Here is a 15,966-nt window from a genome sequence, read left to right as displayed (position 1 = left end):
GCTCAGCTCGGAAAGAAATGACGACAACAACAACAACAACAATGACAACGACAACAGCAACAACAACACGACGCAAGCTTGGTACGCGCGACCACGATGGCGCTCCGGCCTCAAGCTGCAGGCACATGAGGAGATTGACAAGTGCCATAGTCCCCGACGTAGTCCCGGACAAAGTCCATAACAAGTCACTGCGCGCTGTGCGTGGTCAACAACAACGACAATATCGCCAAGCACGATTCAGTGCATGGTATTCTCGTCTGCACACAATTGCCTTGATGAAGGTATGCAGCACCACATCTTGTGTCACAGACCATTGCAGAGCACACATCAGCACCAGTGACAAGGGCACCCCCACCTGCCTACCTGGGCACCAAGTGGGCCAACTAGCTACAACCTGATCCACAACGATCCAGCCCAAATGGAAAGAGATTACAGATTGTTGGCAGATCGATCTTCGGCGAGGATCACTCTGAACATACCCGTTGACCAAGCAGCCTCAGGCTCCAATGCGTGCTGCCTGTCAATCATCACCCTTGCCAGGTGCTTAGAGGCATTGGCCTGCTTTCCGCAATTCGACAAAGATTGTCGCATGAATACAAGTCCAACGGCGATGCGCACCGGGCGCACTAGAAACTCCGGGCGCACTAGAAACTCCGGGCGCACTAGAAACTCAGAGACAGACTGATGTCGCGTCGAGTCCGTCGTCTGGTGTTATTGGTACTCTAGTTCGGCGTCCAAACGTGCCACAGCAGCCAATGTCAGAAGCCCCCACTAAACACATCGCGTGCGATGATTTGCTGCAGCCTCCAAACGAGAGCAATGTAATCGCGCGCGGCGAAAATGAGGCGCACTGACTACAGCATCTAGCGCAGATCGTCAACAACTTACTCAGGTTGCTGGCGGACAAGACATGTGGTCGCACTCAAGATTCATGCGCTGATGTTTCAAGCTTTGGTTTCTAGAAAAGGGGCACAACACTCAGCTCCACCGTCCACGCACCGCTAGATGCGCCGCCGTACGCCGTACTCCCTCATATACGAATGTTGGGGTCACCAATAGTCACTAGTATTGATGTCAAGATGGTTAACTGCAAAGTGGCTCTCAGCCCCACCTGGACGGGCGGGCGAACATCGCAATGGTTCGTTCGACACGGCCAAATCTGGGTGTTCTGTCCCAATACGTATTCAAAGGGCTGTTTGCTCCAGCGATTCCAGAGCCTCGCGCCATATCACTTTGTGTCTGCAAGGAAACGTGCCTGCAAAGTATGTCATCAGATGACTCTTCAACTGTAGAGACTGCAATACAAAGAGTAAGTTTTGCATGCTACTTCACGCCCTACCGCGCCCTGCAGCTTTGATGAGTCATCTGCACCCTTGGGATACACCACATGCAACAGTTTCAATGCAACTCAACCACAATCATCAGTTCGAGACATGACTCCAAACATGGCATCTCCGCTCAGACTCGACTTTGTCACTGTTGACGTCTTCACGGGCAAGCAGTACGAAGGCAACCCGCTAGCCATTGTCCGCATCCCTCAAAGCGCTAGCGTGACTCAGGAGCAGAAGCAGAGAATTGCACGTGAATTCAACCTTTCCGAAACGACCTTCCTACACGAGAACAAGCCCGATGCAAAGGATGACAAATGGCGTGTGGACATCTTCATGACATCCAAAGAGCTGCCCTTTGCCGGTCACCCCACGGTCGGCACGGCATGTTATGTCCTCTCGAGAATCGCAGAGGAACGCGGCATCACTAAGGGCGTCATCGAAGCAAATTTCACCCTCAAGGCTGGCCCTGTCGGGCTCCGGTACGACATTGCGAGGAAGAGGGCCAAGGCAGCTATTCCCCACGACGTCCACGTGCATACGAAGAGATGGAGTAAGGACGACCTATTCAAGCTACAACCTGGTCTTGCAGCTGCTTATGAGCAAAGCCAAATCAAAACCCAAGACGATTGTCCTATTGTTTCCATTGTCAAAGGCATGACGTTCATCCTCGTGGAGCTTGAGAGCGTGGAAATCCTTGCGAAGGTGTCGTTGGCGGGCCAGAGTATCGAGATCGATGGCTTGGATCAGGGATGGGACGACACCTTCATTGGAACTTACTTCTATGTGCGGACGGGCAAGAGCGACGGAGGAGCGACGCAACTAAGGACGAGGATGATCGAGGGCCCGTTGGAGGATCCGGCGACAGGCTCAGCAGCGAGCGATCTGGTTGCTTACCTGTCATTGAACGAAGGCAAAGCCGGGGAGACGCTCAAGTACGAGCTGGTGCAGGGTGTTGAGATGGGAAGGAGGAGCGAGATCTTTATCGATGTTGTCATGGCGAAGAATGGTGAGATCGAGACAGTGTACCTCGAAGGCGGAGCGATCCAGGTGATGGAGGGAAGATTGACGGTCTAATTAAGATAGATGGGTTACAATGACCGATCAAGTCATGACAAAGACTGACTCCAGTATGCTGACCGCATCGACCAACTGTGTGTAATCGTGAGAAGGGCAGACTTTCTGAGCCTGAAGAGTTCCGGTCGCAACTCATAAGTGAAATGAAAGGGGTCTTCACGGTGCTGTTAAGATATCGAGAATGATATCGATCGTTCTCAGAACGTGCTAGACTGGCCCGCGCTGTCATCCGTCACAGCCGTCAGAGCCGCTACGACAGCTTTGGCACACAAGCGAGCAGGAGAGCCTTGATCAACAGCTGGTTTGAGACGTGAACGACAGCCACTTGAGTGGAGAAGTATCCACAAGGCCGATGGAACCGCCTGAATAGGCATAGCAATTGTCTGGACCATGCTTACTGCGGATTCGGTTGCTGCCGAATGTACCGTAAGGCATCACAAAGGTTTGAGGGATCTGTCCTCGCAATTGGTGTTATTGTAAGAATCTGGAGTATGTGACGTTTTGGGTGAGTGGCACCCTGGCCCAAGCCAGCCAATGGGACACTAGCGCGCACTTCTCCAACGCTGCATGCTTGAGTTTCTTCGAACCTCATACACGACCTGTCTCCAGCGCCTTCTCTTCATGCCTAACGTACTTCCAACCTGACGAGGCTCCTGTGACGGCCTCAGTCAAGCACACGGCGCCTGCGGAAGCTCGGCGCTCTGTGCGTTACCCTCAGGCCGGCTTGAATGGCAGGCCTGACACATGTTGGCCTTCAACCTGGGTTTCGTGCCCCAGGAATCACCAGCCGCCTTGCTGGTTTGCACATCATCGTGTATGTCGCCAAGCACATAAGAGAATTGCCACGGCCGCTCAGGTTATTTGGTATCACACCATCCTCAGTCGCTTGCTCTTTCACATTCGAGGACTGTCCGTCGAGGGTTACGTTCCTTTTTCTTCCTTTCTTCTAATCTTCAGATTACGTTGACCGTATCTGCGTGTTCTTCTAATCTACCGCTAGTCGGAGACCACTCTTTTATAAACCCTACTTTCTAGTCACGCCCGATCCTGCTGGCTCTACCACCCTTTCGATTCATCATCATGCGGTTCTCAACACTGTTTCCGATGCTACTTGTAGCTGGGGTCGCCAAAGCTCAATTTGGAGGTTTTGGCGGAGGAGGCTTCGGAGGTGGCTTCGGTGGAGTCAATCCAGGTCAACAAGGTCAACAAGGCCAACAAGGTCAACAAGGCCAACAAGGTCAACAAGGCCAACAAGGCCAACAAGGCCAACAGGGCCAGCAAAACCAGCAGAATCAAGCACAAAACGGCCAGAACAACAACAACAACAACAACAACAACAACAACAACAATGGCGGCGGCGGCGGTGGTGGTGGAGGAGGAGGAGGAGGAGGAGGAAATGCCAATCTGGCCTTGGACCCGAACAACGTTCAAGCCAATAGTGCGGCGACTGGCTTGGAAGCAGGCGCTGAGGCAGGTCAGGCTGCATCTGACACGTGAGTACCCTACGCTGATCGAAAAGGCTTCGCGGCTGACCTGGTGATAGTGACAACGCCAATTTCATCAACGTTTGCTCTGGCAAGACGCTCACGAACGGACTTCAGGTTCGTGAAGGCTCGTGCAACGGCATTCGTATGTTCCGACCATCCCTTTGAGAAACACAGATTCTGACTGCTACTAGCTATGGGAGAGATCCCAGCCGCAAACCAAATGGTTTCTGCTGTCTTCACCAGTCCTCAGAATGGCGATGTCGTGCCTCCGAACACTGCAATGAAGTTCTCAGTACAGATTGCCAACTTGCAGGCTGGAACCTTTACAAACCCCGACAACACCTACTACGCAGCCCCTCAAACACTTTCAGGAGGCCAGGTTGTCGGACACACTCACATCACGGTTCAGGACCTCGGAAACGACCCTAACCCTACGCAGCCTCTTGATGCCGAGACATTCGCATTTTTCAAGGGCATCAACGACAAAGGCAATGGCAACGGGCTTTTAAGCGCTGATCTTGCCGACGGGCTTCCTGAAGGCTTCTACCGTGTCTGCTCCATGACTTCGTCAAGCAATCATCAGCCGGTGCTCATGCCTGTCGCCCAACGTGGTGCTCAAGACGATTGTGTCAGGTTCCAGGTCTCTGCCAATGGCGGCGGAAATAACAATGGTGGCAACAACAACGTCGCTCAGAACAATCAAGGTCAACAGGGCCAACAAGGTCAACAAGGACAGCAGCAAGGTCAACAAGGGCAGCAGCAAGGTCAACAAGGGCAGCAGCAAGGTCAACAAGGACAGCAGCAAGGGCAGCAAGGTGCAGGTGGTCGTGGACGTGGACGTTTCGGGAGGTCCAGATTTGCTGCCCGTGGGTTTGTCGCCTAGAGAAACTTACAGCCACGGAATGGCTCGAGTGGTGGTACGCGGTAATACTTCTACAGCTTCAGTCCTCAGGAAGGACTCCAAGCTCCTCTACAGAGGACAAACGACATGAAATTTCTTTCCTTTTTCCTTTCTTTCTCCCTTCCTTCCTTATTTCAATGCACTTACGATATACCTCTGTAAACCTACGACCAATACAAAACTTTGCGCTTACATAACCAAGGGCCTTGATTTCCTTCCTTGCACACACGCAGTGACAGCTTTGCCTCAGGACACACGAAGCTGCACTAGCCTTCAGGCTTGGTAGGTCTTGGTCTCCCCAAGGCACTCATGCATGCAGGCACCGAAACGTGGCGAGCGTCTCAGCTACGCCGATCAAGCGGTAAAAATGCATGACAGTATGCGGACTCTAGCCTCGGATGTAGCCGCACACACGGCACTTTCCTGAGAGCCGATCAACGGGAAGTCGAATGCGGGTTCATGTATGTTGTTATCGTATGCACACCGCTGTTCTGTGCTCTTTTTGATGCTCGGCGCTTCGATGCACCTATTTGATCGAGCACAGACCAGCCGACCAGCCTTGAGTGTGGTACAACGTGGGACTGCTTGGCGGTGTCAATCGACGTATTCAAGTTTGGTGCGTTTGCAAATTAAGAGTGATGACTCGAAAGTGAGATGACATTGATAGAACGTTGCGCAAGGCGGCGCCACTAGTCAGGCCAGCCATCGGCGATGAGTCAGATGTGGCTGAGGTGGTGCCCTGGGCAGGGGGACCATAAGACAAGGTGACTGTCAACAACCCTCGAGTCTATAACCACAATGACCCACACATCGACAGCCAAGCACGATGCCAGCCAGGCCATTACATGCATACCGCCCCTCCCCACGGAGATCTGGCTACAAATCCTAGAGCACGACGACCCCAAGCATATGTGGCTTTCTGTTCGCAACAGCTCCAGCATGTACAGAGACTGCGTCGAGCGTCTTTTCACCTCGAAGTACTTGCCCAAGCTTTCCATTGCGCTTTCCCTCCCACGTCGAGATCCAGCGACAGGCAAGATGCGATGGCGAGGCGATCCAATTCCAGGGTCTCAGCTGAAGATGACGTACAGTCGACTCAGCGAGGATGGAAAGCACCTACGGCTTGAATCTCCAGCCGTAGTGAAGGATAGATCCAGCGAAAGAACCTTAGAAGAACTAAAAGACGCAGGAACATTGCCGAAGGAGCGCTTAGAGGAGGCGCCTGCCTACGTCAGCATGAGCTCACTTTCCTTCGCAGGCTTGACGGTTGATGTGCCAGTCCAGGTCGATTGGGACGAAGCGCGGAAGATCTGGGTTTGGGACATTGAATGGTCAAAGCTGCTTAGTCGGTTTTACGATGCGAAGGAGAAGCAGGCGAAGAGATGGCCTTCGACATCCCGTGAAATTACAAAGCATGAACGGCGTACACGGTGACGGACATTCAAGATTGCTCATATAGTGACAGTCTTGCTAGGCATCATGCGCTGAGCAACTAGGCTGAAGCCAGCTATTGAAGACATGAATATCACGAGGTTGTAAAACTATTCAAAAGTCTTCGTTAGTGCAGTTGATGTAGTCAATGATAGAGAAGAGCATACAGCGTTCCTAGAGTATTCACTCTCTTCTGCATCGGTACGTGCCTCGACAAAAAGACGGCGGAGATTGGGCAAATTGGATGGCTGTGTTTCATTAGCTACAGTCTCACCGTAATTGAACCTACACACCATGTTGCGATTCGAATTGCGGTGTTGATGTGAGTGCGGCAGGGTCAGGGGCGATGATCACCGGGCTATAATGACGCACAGACCATGCAACATCGTCAATGTGGCAGCCGCAATTGAAGCGGACACTAGGCCACACTCCAGGTGAACGTCAACAGTAAACCTCTCACGCCCGTGTCTTTTCCAGCTTTAAGGCCTCTTGGAACAATACCGACCACATCGCCGGATCATTCGGACCTATTGCGCCGCGATCGAGACTGACCCTGCGGTCGCTGCAGCCACAAGACAACGCAACCAGTGTATGAGGGGTCCCAGCTGGGGATTGTGATCGAAGCACAAGGATGGCGGTCAACAGGATAAGAGGTGCTTTTGCGCCTCCAAAGAAGGGAGAGACTTTTGAGCTGAGAGCAGGCCTGGTGTACGATGGACCCCTAGAGACTGGTATAGCTGTCCAGAACTAACATATGCTACAGCTCTCAATATGCCTATGAGCGGTAAGCAGCCTCGCAGGCAAGCCCTATAGGTGCGGGAATGCTGAGACTATGCTAGGAAAGAAGCTATCCAAAAGACCATCATGTCCATGACATTGGGCAAGGATGTGTCTTCCCTGTTTCCCGATGTTCTGAAGAACATTGCAACGGGAGATCTGGACCAGAAGAAGCTTGTATACCTATACCTGATGTATGCGCCAAATTCACACCGGTCTAAGTCATCTCTAACCGTTCTCACAGGAATTATGCGAAATCACATCCGGATCTATGTATCCTCGCCGTAAATACTTTCGTACAGGACTCCGAAGACCCAAACCCCCTTGTCCGAGCGCTTGCGATACGAACGATGGGATGTATCCGGGTAGACAAAATGGTAGACTACATGGAAGAGCCACTACGAAAAACGCTGAGGGACGAATCACCCTACGTGCGAAAAACAGCGGCTCTTTGCGTTGCCAAGCTCTTCGACCTGTCTCCCTCGATGTGCTTAGAGAACGGCTTCCTGGAGCAGCTCCAGGAACTGGTCGGTGATCCCAACCCTATGGTCGTAGCCAACTCGGTGACCGCGCTGGTGGAGATCATGGAAGCAGCCCCAGAGACAAAAGCAATGGTTATCACTGCGCAGACCCTAAAGAAGATGTTGTTGGCACTGAACGAGTGCACAGAGTGGGGGCGAGTGACAATCCTCACGACCTTAGCAGACTACAAGGCCGTGGATATCAAGGAAGCTGAACACATTTGCGAACGAGTTGTCCCACAATTCCAGCATGTTAATCCAAGTGTCGTCTTGGCCGCCGTCAAGGTTGTGTTCTTGCACATGAAGAACATCTCTCCCGAGTTGCTAAAATCGTACATGAAGAAAATGGCACCACCTCTCGGTAAGAATGAATTGTCACAGCAGGCTGAAATGTACTAATGTGCGACAGTCACACTTGTATCCTCAGCGTACGAAGTACAGTATGTTGCGCTACGAAACATCGATCTCCTTCTTCAGAAGCAGCCGGACATCCTGAGTAAAGAGATGCGCGTATTCTTCTGCAAATACAACGACCCGAACTACCTCAAGATGGAGAAGCTGGAAATCATGGTACGGATAGCGAACGATAAGAACGTGGACCAACTGCTCGCAGAACTTAAAGAGTACGCACTGGAGGTTGACATGGACTTCGTTCGACGAGCTGTCAAAGCCATCGGACAGGTTGCGATCAAGATTGAGAGCGCCAGCGAGAAGTGCGTCAACACACTGCTTGATCTTATCAACACCAAAGTCAATTACGTGGTCCAAGAAGCGATCGTGGTGATCAAGGACATCTTCCGAAAGTACCCCGGCTACGAAGGAATAATCCCCACCTTGTGTCAATGCATTGACGAGTTGGACGAGCCCAACGCAAGAGCCTCACTTATCTGGATCGTGGGCGAGTACGCTGAGAAGATCGACAATGCTGGAGAGATTCTATCAAACTTCGTTGATGCTTTTGCAGAAGAATTCACTCAGGTAAGCCTGGAGGCAAAGTTTGAGCGCAAGATGGAAGTACTGACAAACAACAGACTCAGCTCCAGATCCTCACAGCAGTCGTCAAGCTCTTCCTCAAGAAGCCCGACCAGGCTCAGGACCTCGTACAGAAGGTCTTGCAAGCTGCGACAGCCGAAAACGACAACCCTGACATCAGAGATCGAGCCTACGTTTACTGGCGACTGCTCTCGAGTGATCCCCAGATTGCGAAGGACATCGTACTTTCCGACAAACCACCGATCACTTCGACAATCCGTTCTCTTCCACCTCAGCTACTTGACAGTCTCTTGAATGAACTCTCGACACTTGCGTCTGTTTACCACAAGCCGCCAGAGGCATTCCTCGGACAAGGTCGATTTGGTGCCGAGGCTATGCAGCGCGCTGCCATCGAAGAGCTGCAAGAGGATGCACGGGAGAACCCGATTGCTGCAGCAGCAGTCGCAGCGGCAGCGAGCGGGCAGTCGGCGCCCCAATCGAACATGGAAAATCTGCTGGACATTGACTTCGACGGCTCTGCGCCTGCTTCGCTACAGAAGGAGCCTTCGCAGGGACAGTCTGGTCTCGAAGGGCTTGCAGGCACACCGCAGCGTGTCGCGTCTCCCGCAGCAAGCGGTGCTCCGCAACCACAGTCCAACATGGATGATCTATTAGGTCTCTTCGGAGACGGTGGAAGCGGAGGAGGAGCACCTAGCGCACCTGCACAGACAAGTAACGACGACGTAATGAACGGATTTGCAAGCATGAGCATGCAAACAAACCAACCCCCGCCTGCCACTCAACAACTGGGAGGAGAGGCGAGCAAGAAAACGAACCAGGATCTATTAGACTTGTTCTAGTTGTGTTGCAGGGGCAGTATAGGTGTTGAGTTGTCTTAGCGAATGGTATATGCAAGGAGCATCTGGCAGCGCATGCGTAGTAGCCGGTATGATGGCGAGACGAATAGAAAGATATTGTGAATAGACCATTGGTCTATCCACCAAGACATCAATCAGAATCGTTGCCTCTCTTTCAGCCTAGAGTGGCGCTTCTGCCTCCAGAGCACCCTAGCGTGTCTGTTTGCTTGGCGCTTGGACCCTTGTTTCTTTCCTACGCCACTAGCATCATAATAATCATAGGCAAGCTCAAGCTTCACCTTGGATGGACACACGTGCGAGGTGGCTCTGCGCTTTAGTATTTAGCCAAGCTTTCTTCGACACGATACCCTCCGTGTTCCAGCACTTCTCGTCATGTTCATGCTCCGCAACTGTATGTTTGTTTGCTTCGTGCCTACCCCTCCCCCGCTGTCGTCACTCTGGTAACTGACTTCCACATCTAGTGAGCAAATTTGTCTTTGGCGACAGCTCTAAGGAAACCATCGTCGAAATCTCGCAAGGCCAGCTTTATCTCGTCCGGCCACGATCTGTCAAGGGCTACTCAGAGCTCATCTTCAAGGACGCCGCCGCTACCGTTCGTCGCACGGGCCAGGAGTTTCAGTACCAGCTCGTTGTTCAGCGCGCATACGAGGAAGGAGAGGAGGATCTGCTAGCTGAAGAGGGAGGTGAAGACGCAGGTCTTGACGCTCTTGCAGGCGATAAGGACGAGAAAACGTTCTTGCTCGACGAAGGCTTGCAGTTCCGTACCGACGTACGCTCAACTGGTGAGAAGATCTTCGCTTGGCGCGACCTCAGCGGCGACGTAGACGATCTTTGGGAGTTTGTGTGCGATCCATCTGTGAAGCCCGAGACTGCTGCTTTATTCGAGCGCGTTGCCCTACAGTGCCAGTACGAACGCAAATTTAGGAGAAGCCACGAGCACGCAACCGACGACGACCTTGAAGCCCTAGCTTACTACGAGGACTCTATCCCAGACGCAAGCCCTGTTCCTAGTCCCACTCGCAAAGCTCTCGAACTGCCGCCTACACACGAAGATCTGTTTCCCAACACTACAAAGGAAGTCATGGTTAAGAAGACGACGAGCAAGGCAGCTGCCCCGCAGCAGGAGGAGGAGGCAACTGCTGCACCGCTATCCGCTGCGCAGCCAAAGGCCTTGGACTTGTTGGCAGAAGAGAATGCTGAGCTGCACCTTTTCGACTTCCCTACTGGTACGTTCAAGCTGCAAGACGCAAACGTGACAGCTACGGTTACCGAGATCGGTGACTGGCAATACTGGCTGCACATTGTTGGTGACGAGCGCGAATGGCTGGGCCAGCCAATCGTCGATGATATCAACCCTGTCTTCAACTACGAGTTCAAGTCGTTCATCTTCAACCACTACCTTGAGGACGGCTCGGCTTACTCTTGGCTGTTACGGTTCAAGAACCAAGAGAACCTCGAGAGTATCCAGAATGGTGTCATGCAGGCACTGTGGGAGCACCTGAATCAGGTCAAGTGGCAGAAGGCCAAGGACACAGACCGAGAGTACGTGCTTGAGGCTTTCCAGGATATGACAATGGAAGATGCCCCGGAAGAAGAGGAAGAGGAGGACGAGGAGGAGTTCGAAGACGCGAACGATCAGCACAGCGAGCACTACGACTCAGATGAGTCTGAAGACGATACAGAAACTGCGCCCAAGGACGGTGATGAGAACTCGCAACTGGCTGTAGGCTACAAGCACGACCGTTCCTTTGTCGTCCGCGGCAACAAGATTGGAGTGTTCAAGCACACTGCCGACAACCAACTGCAGTTCTCGACTACTATTTCCAACATCATGACACCCAAGGGCAAAGCTTTCAATCCGAACAAGGTAATGCTTCATCAGCAGGATCAGGGCATGATTTTGCAGAATCTCGACAACCCCAACTCGCTCTACCGAATGGACCTTGAAACCGGTAAGGTTGTTGACGAGTGGAACATCCACGACGATATCCCAGTCAAGGTCTTTGCACCTGAAAGTGTAAGTCATACTGCATTCCACTAGCCATTAGATTTCCGGGCTGACACAAGTGTAGAAATTTGCACAGATGAGTGGAGAGCAGACATTCTTGGGTCTCTCGGGCAACGCCTTGTACCGTGTCGATCCCCGTCTGAACGGCAACAAGCTTGTCGATGACCAGCTTAAGCAGTACGCTACCAAGAACGCTTTCTCCGCTGCCGCGACGACAGAAAAGGGCCACATTGCCGTTGCGTCCGAAAAGGGTGATATTCGACTGTTCGACCGCCTCGGTATCAATGCAAAGACTCTCATCCCTGCGCTCGGTGATCCGATTATTGGTATGGACGTGTCTGCCGACGGTCGATGGGTGCTTGCTACTACGCGAACATACCTCCTCCTTATCGATGCGCTGCAAAAGGGCGGCAAGAACGACGGCAAGCTTGGTTTCGAGAAGTCATTTGCAAAGGATGACAAGCCACAGCCCCGCCGTCTTGCTCTCACCCCGGCCCACGTTGCGCAGTTCCAGCACGAGACTAAGGCGCCGATCTCATTCACTACGGCGCACTTCAACACTGGTCTCGACGACACGGAGACTACGATCATCACAGCTACCGGACCTTTCATCATCACCTGGAGTATGAAGAAGGTCCTTGCGAATCGCCGGGACCCGTATAACATCAAGCGTTACGCTGAAGAGGTCAAGGCTGACAACTTCAAATTTGGTTCAGACAAGAACCTTATCGTCGCCCTACCCAATGAGGTTGACATGGTGGCGCGCCGTGCGCTTCAGAAGCCGACGCGTGAGAGCATTGCATTCCCTTCGCGTGTCGGCCAGTTGTCTACTCCAAGACGTGGTGGAAACCGCAGCAGCTACTTAGGTCGCGGCGATATCGTGAACAGCCCATACTAGACTGCACAGAAACAATGGACGGCGTGGTGGGCAGCGTGAATAACGAGCCTAGATTTCAAGCAATGTTTTGTGGTGGCATTTCCTTCATGATAATGTAGTTTCACCAGGGGCCGTAGGCGATGCGTGCTCCATCTGATACCTGATTCCCCTTAGATCGCCGAAATGAATGATGATTTTGCTCAGATGTGGATCCAGCCCTATGCTCCTTACTTTTGTGGTAACAGATATTTGACTCTGATGTCTTCAGGCTTGATAAAATGAAGATGACAGTCAGAACCTGAAAATCTGAGGTACCATGCAGCTCTTTAGAGTGCTCAGTGATCAAATTAGAGCCCTTTGTTAGTTAACGTTTTCTTAGAACGCTGGTTGAAATATTGAACTGCCTATCTCGACAAAATACTAGGTGATAGAAAATGATCAAAGGTAGTTACCACTCATGAAGTATACGAAAGAACATCAAGCTCAGTACGTACAGGAAGAGGATCTGAAATCAGATCCTGTGGAGCCAAATATGTAGACTCTGGCCCCCAGTCCTGTTCCTCTTATTATCCCAGCCAGCGTCCTTCATCGTCAGAACCCTCGCAACAGCATCGCCATACTTGAACGTCTGACCTTTTTCCCACAGACCATTACCCAACTCAATGCACTCGGTGATCGCCAGGTTCTCGCAGTCATCCGAACCTGCGTTATTGTTGCAGATTTGAATCAGGCGATTCAGGCCGGTGGAGCTTGATATGTTGAGCACCTCAGTCAGGAACTGGGCGCCGGGAGACAGCCATGGACATACATTGCCTTTAATCTGGATGAAGATGGTGTGCTCTCCGGCCTCGACGTGTGTGATACCGGGGGGCACGCCACCAGGGATCTGCGTGATATCGCCTTGCTCGGGCTGGGGAGGCGCTCCGCCATTGCCGTCCATGGCCATGGGTGCGGGTCGGTATCCGGGGATCCCCATGCCTCCCATGCCCACCATTGGGGATATCATCCCGCCCATCATCCCACCCATCGCTCCGCCGGCGACGGTGGGAACGTTGCCATAGGCTAGACCGCCACCGGCCCAGAGTGGTGCAGCGGGGGCGAAGGCAGGGACGACGCCTGTCGCCAGTGCTCCAGGAGGTGGAGGTGGAAATGGCATGCCTCCAGCTGCATGTAGACCGAAACCTATTCCGCCTTGAGCACCAGGAATGAAGTTACCTGATAGGCTGTCAGTCTTCAAGTCACCGCCACGTATCCTAGGTTGGACTCACCAGAGCGAATTGGGGCCAATGGACCCCCGCCTCCGTACATGAAGGGGTCCATGAAGGGCATAGGCGGTAGCATACCTAAGCCGATGCCTGCGCCGAAAGGAGGTGCGATGCCGAAGGAGGGTGCGACTCCGATGGGTACTGGAGGCCCGTAGATGGGCGACTGTTGACGTTCAATGAATGCTTGACCACCTGATGCAGGGGGGGCACTGCCTTGGACGACGTTGAGCGGCGGAGGTGGAGGATCGCGGTTGATATTGGGGTTGCTTCCAATGTTCGCGCACCAAGGTTGACCAAGAGGGGGTCCGGCAGACATGAAGAGGGTGAGAGATGAAGCTACGGACCTTGAGATATCAGCAGTACGAGCGAGGAGATCACTAGAGCGACAACTGGTGGCTGCTACTTTCTTCGACGCCTGCTACTGTGAGAGCAATGAAGGACGAAGATGAATGCTCTTGCTTGGAACTATCCATCATTGTTATACTGCTGAGCTGAGCGCCTACCTTGAATAGTGGAGCGTGAAGATTGATGTGTTGGTATTGAGAAGTGACATTGCGAACGCGAGGCATCGATGTAGCCATGTGTGAACGGGCGAGTCAGAAAACCTACAAAATAGCGTGAAGTAGAGATAACCCGTGAATTTGAGTTATGCCTCGAACGCGTCTGAACTGTGGGTAGTGTTTGTCTCGAGCAAACGCCATCGTCGCGTGTAGAAGAGGCTTGCGTACAGACTGAAGAGCACGGGATTATGTCATGTAAGCTCACGAGATGTATGTTGCTTGAGTGTTACTTAAATTGAAATATAGAAGACGGATGTAATAATCTAAACTTTCATCTCCCCGTCTAGCAGGTCGCAACCTTCGGTCCGGGAACAGCGTAGCTTGTGAAGCCGCTGTAAATGTTCGCAGTAAAGCCGGGGTCAGTTGCCTTGACGTGTCCAGGGATCTTAGTTGTAGGGGTAAGAGTCTTTGAGCCACCACCAGTGACCTTGATCTGAGCACAAGAGATATAGAACTGACACGTTTAGCCAAGGTTGCAGCAATGGCTGTAGACTTGCTTACCTGGGGTGGGGAGCCGGGGTTGTGGATAGCGAGCTGCTCGATGCGGAGTAAGTACTCGCCAGCAGCGACACAAGTGGGAATTGTGACGGAGTAGTTGTCTAGAGGTTGGTCAACATGATTTTTTGTTAAGCAAGCAAAACGTACCCTTCAGGTCCCATGTGCTCTGGCCACCAGAAAATGTGGGCCCAATCTCCTTGATCTTAACCCAGTCGGACGAGCCATCAGCGGCAGCTGCGCTGGCAACCTTGGTCAAGTAGAAGGAAACAGGTCCCTGGTGGTATACGGCTTGGTCTGCGGTGAAAGTGACCGAAGAACCGGCAGCAACTGAAACTGTGGTCGTCGAAGCTCCGCTTCCACCACCTACATTGCAGCGCAGATCGGTGGATGCGAGATCGGTGACGGGCGAGTTGTTGTTTGTGTTCCTGCGGATGTTCTGGTACTGGGCACCCTTGACACCATTCGCTGTGAGGTACTGGAAGATGTCTAGTCGGACTGGTCAGCGGGGACTTATGACAAGCACCGGATAGATATACAGTGACCGTGAGCAACCTCAGCGAGCGCAGCGCAGAGAAGAGTGATTGCTGCGAAGGACTTCATGATTGGCGATGTTCGGATAGAGCGAATGTGGATGTTGTGAAGACAGTTGAAGTTGCTGGACTCCAACGGCAATGCATCTCTTAGGTTATATAGCCCTTTGAAGGCCCAGTCCAGTGGCCTGACGTATAGTTATACCCATATTGTAGCACTCAAATCTCGTCTATCCAAATTGTACGCCCACTCCTGATTCGGTTAAGCATCGGCCTACGGATGAACCCACGTCGCAGCGCTGCTGCTTCGTCGGTTAATGAGCCGGATCATGAGGCGGAGACTTTGTCTTCGCTGCCGGCGGCTGTCATATGTGGGCCAGTCTTGGCTTGAACACTGACATGGACATATTGTGGGCGTGCACTGGTAGGACAGGCAATTTAAACCGGGATCCTTGAATGTCGCTTCCATGTTTTACACGCCCGTCCGAAACGTCGTCATACCATCCTACTCGAGATTTTCTGTTAAGGAGCTAAGATTTCATTAATGATATCGGGTATGTAGATGGTCGAACAGTACACGTGTCGGGTAGATTAATATACGCTGCAGTATGCCATATTAGTACTGGGTTTGAGGCGGCACGCAAGAAAGCTGAAGAAACAAAGCAAGACAAAACAAGGAACGACGGAAATCTTCTTCGCTGAAGCAGAATGCAGTTTTGATGGAAAACGACATCGGCGTGCATATAAGACAGTATGTTCTGCCGAACTAAGGTCCTGCAGCGCAGGTGTAAAGTCCGTGTGTGCGAGCAAGCCATGTCACTTGGCCTTCCAATTTACCAGGAGATCGAGTGCTACT

General features: G+C 52.3%; 7 protein-coding genes across 7 annotated transcripts, besides 6 other annotated features; 5 read left to right on the top strand and 2 right to left on the bottom strand.

The window, feature by feature from the left end:
* Positions 1 to 23: 23 nt before the first annotated feature.
* Positions 24 to 68: a tandem repeat.
* A 1,377-nt stretch (positions 69 to 1,445) lies between these two features.
* Positions 1,446 to 2,405, top strand: EKO05_0000129 (uncharacterized protein; the record flags this gene model as incomplete). Its single annotated transcript, XM_038944624.2, has 1 exon — positions 1,446 to 2,405. The coding sequence occupies one exon, from the start codon at positions 1,446 to 1,448 to the stop codon at positions 2,403 to 2,405; it is 960 nt and encodes a 319-aa protein (XP_038802664.2).
* Positions 2,406 to 3,485: 1,080 nt separating this feature from the next.
* Positions 3,486 to 4,775, top strand: EKO05_0000128 (uncharacterized protein; the record flags this gene model as incomplete). Its single annotated transcript, XM_059635386.1, has 3 exons — positions 3,486 to 3,898; positions 3,949 to 4,034; positions 4,084 to 4,775. The coding sequence occupies 3 exons, from the start codon at positions 3,486 to 3,488 to the stop codon at positions 4,773 to 4,775; spliced, it is 1,191 nt and encodes a 396-aa protein (XP_059491369.1).
* Positions 3,600 to 3,682: a tandem repeat.
* Positions 3,717 to 3,754: a tandem repeat.
* Positions 3,756 to 3,800: a tandem repeat.
* Positions 4,593 to 4,687: a tandem repeat.
* An 816-nt stretch (positions 4,776 to 5,591) lies between the features above and the next one.
* On the top strand, positions 5,592 to 6,227 carry EKO05_0000127 (uncharacterized protein; the record flags this gene model as incomplete). The annotated part of the gene is made up of 1 exon (XM_038944623.1): positions 5,592 to 6,227. The coding sequence occupies one exon, from the start codon at positions 5,592 to 5,594 to the stop codon at positions 6,225 to 6,227; it is 636 nt and encodes a 211-aa protein (XP_038802662.1).
* Positions 6,228 to 6,855: 628 nt separating this feature from the next.
* On the top strand, positions 6,856 to 9,354 carry EKO05_0000126 (beta-adaptin; the record flags this gene model as incomplete). Its single annotated transcript, XM_038936611.1, has 6 exons — positions 6,856 to 6,932; positions 6,988 to 7,008; positions 7,064 to 7,195; positions 7,246 to 7,883; positions 7,932 to 8,500; positions 8,554 to 9,354. The coding sequence occupies 6 exons, from the start codon at positions 6,856 to 6,858 to the stop codon at positions 9,352 to 9,354; spliced, it is 2,238 nt and encodes a 745-aa protein (XP_038802661.1).
* Positions 9,355 to 9,744: 390 nt separating this feature from the next.
* Positions 9,745 to 12,278, top strand: EKO05_0000125 (tRNA (guanine(9)-N(1))-methyltransferase; the record flags this gene model as incomplete). The annotated part of the gene is made up of 3 exons (XM_038936424.1): positions 9,745 to 9,763; positions 9,834 to 11,389; positions 11,445 to 12,278. 3 exons carry the CDS (start codon positions 9,745 to 9,747, stop codon positions 12,276 to 12,278), a joined length of 2,409 nt encoding a protein of 802 aa, XP_038802660.1.
* Positions 10,960 to 10,990: a tandem repeat.
* A 490-nt stretch (positions 12,279 to 12,768) lies between the features above and the next one.
* Positions 12,769 to 13,838, bottom strand: EKO05_0000124 (uncharacterized protein; the record flags this gene model as incomplete). The annotated part of the gene is made up of 2 exons (XM_038936944.2): positions 12,769 to 13,472; positions 13,526 to 13,838. 2 exons carry the CDS (start codon positions 13,836 to 13,838, stop codon positions 12,769 to 12,771), a joined length of 1,017 nt encoding a protein of 338 aa, XP_038802659.2.
* Positions 13,839 to 14,365: 527 nt separating this feature from the next.
* EKO05_0000123 (uncharacterized protein) lies at positions 14,366 to 15,180 on the bottom strand (the record flags this gene model as incomplete). Its single annotated transcript, XM_038936521.1, has 4 exons — positions 14,366 to 14,536; positions 14,584 to 14,681; positions 14,728 to 15,066; positions 15,117 to 15,180. The coding sequence occupies 4 exons, from the start codon at positions 15,178 to 15,180 to the stop codon at positions 14,366 to 14,368; spliced, it is 672 nt and encodes a 223-aa protein (XP_038802658.1).
* Positions 15,181 to 15,966: the final 786 nt, after the last annotated feature.

The sequence above is a fragment of the Ascochyta rabiei genome, chromosome 1, assembly GCF_004011695.2.
Source record: "Ascochyta rabiei chromosome 1, complete sequence".
In the NCBI taxonomy this organism is placed as follows: domain Eukaryota; kingdom Fungi; phylum Ascomycota; class Dothideomycetes; order Pleosporales; family Didymellaceae; genus Ascochyta; species Ascochyta rabiei.
The sequence above is the reverse complement of the archived record's forward strand: the minus strand, read 5'-3'. Positions and strand labels throughout refer to the sequence as shown.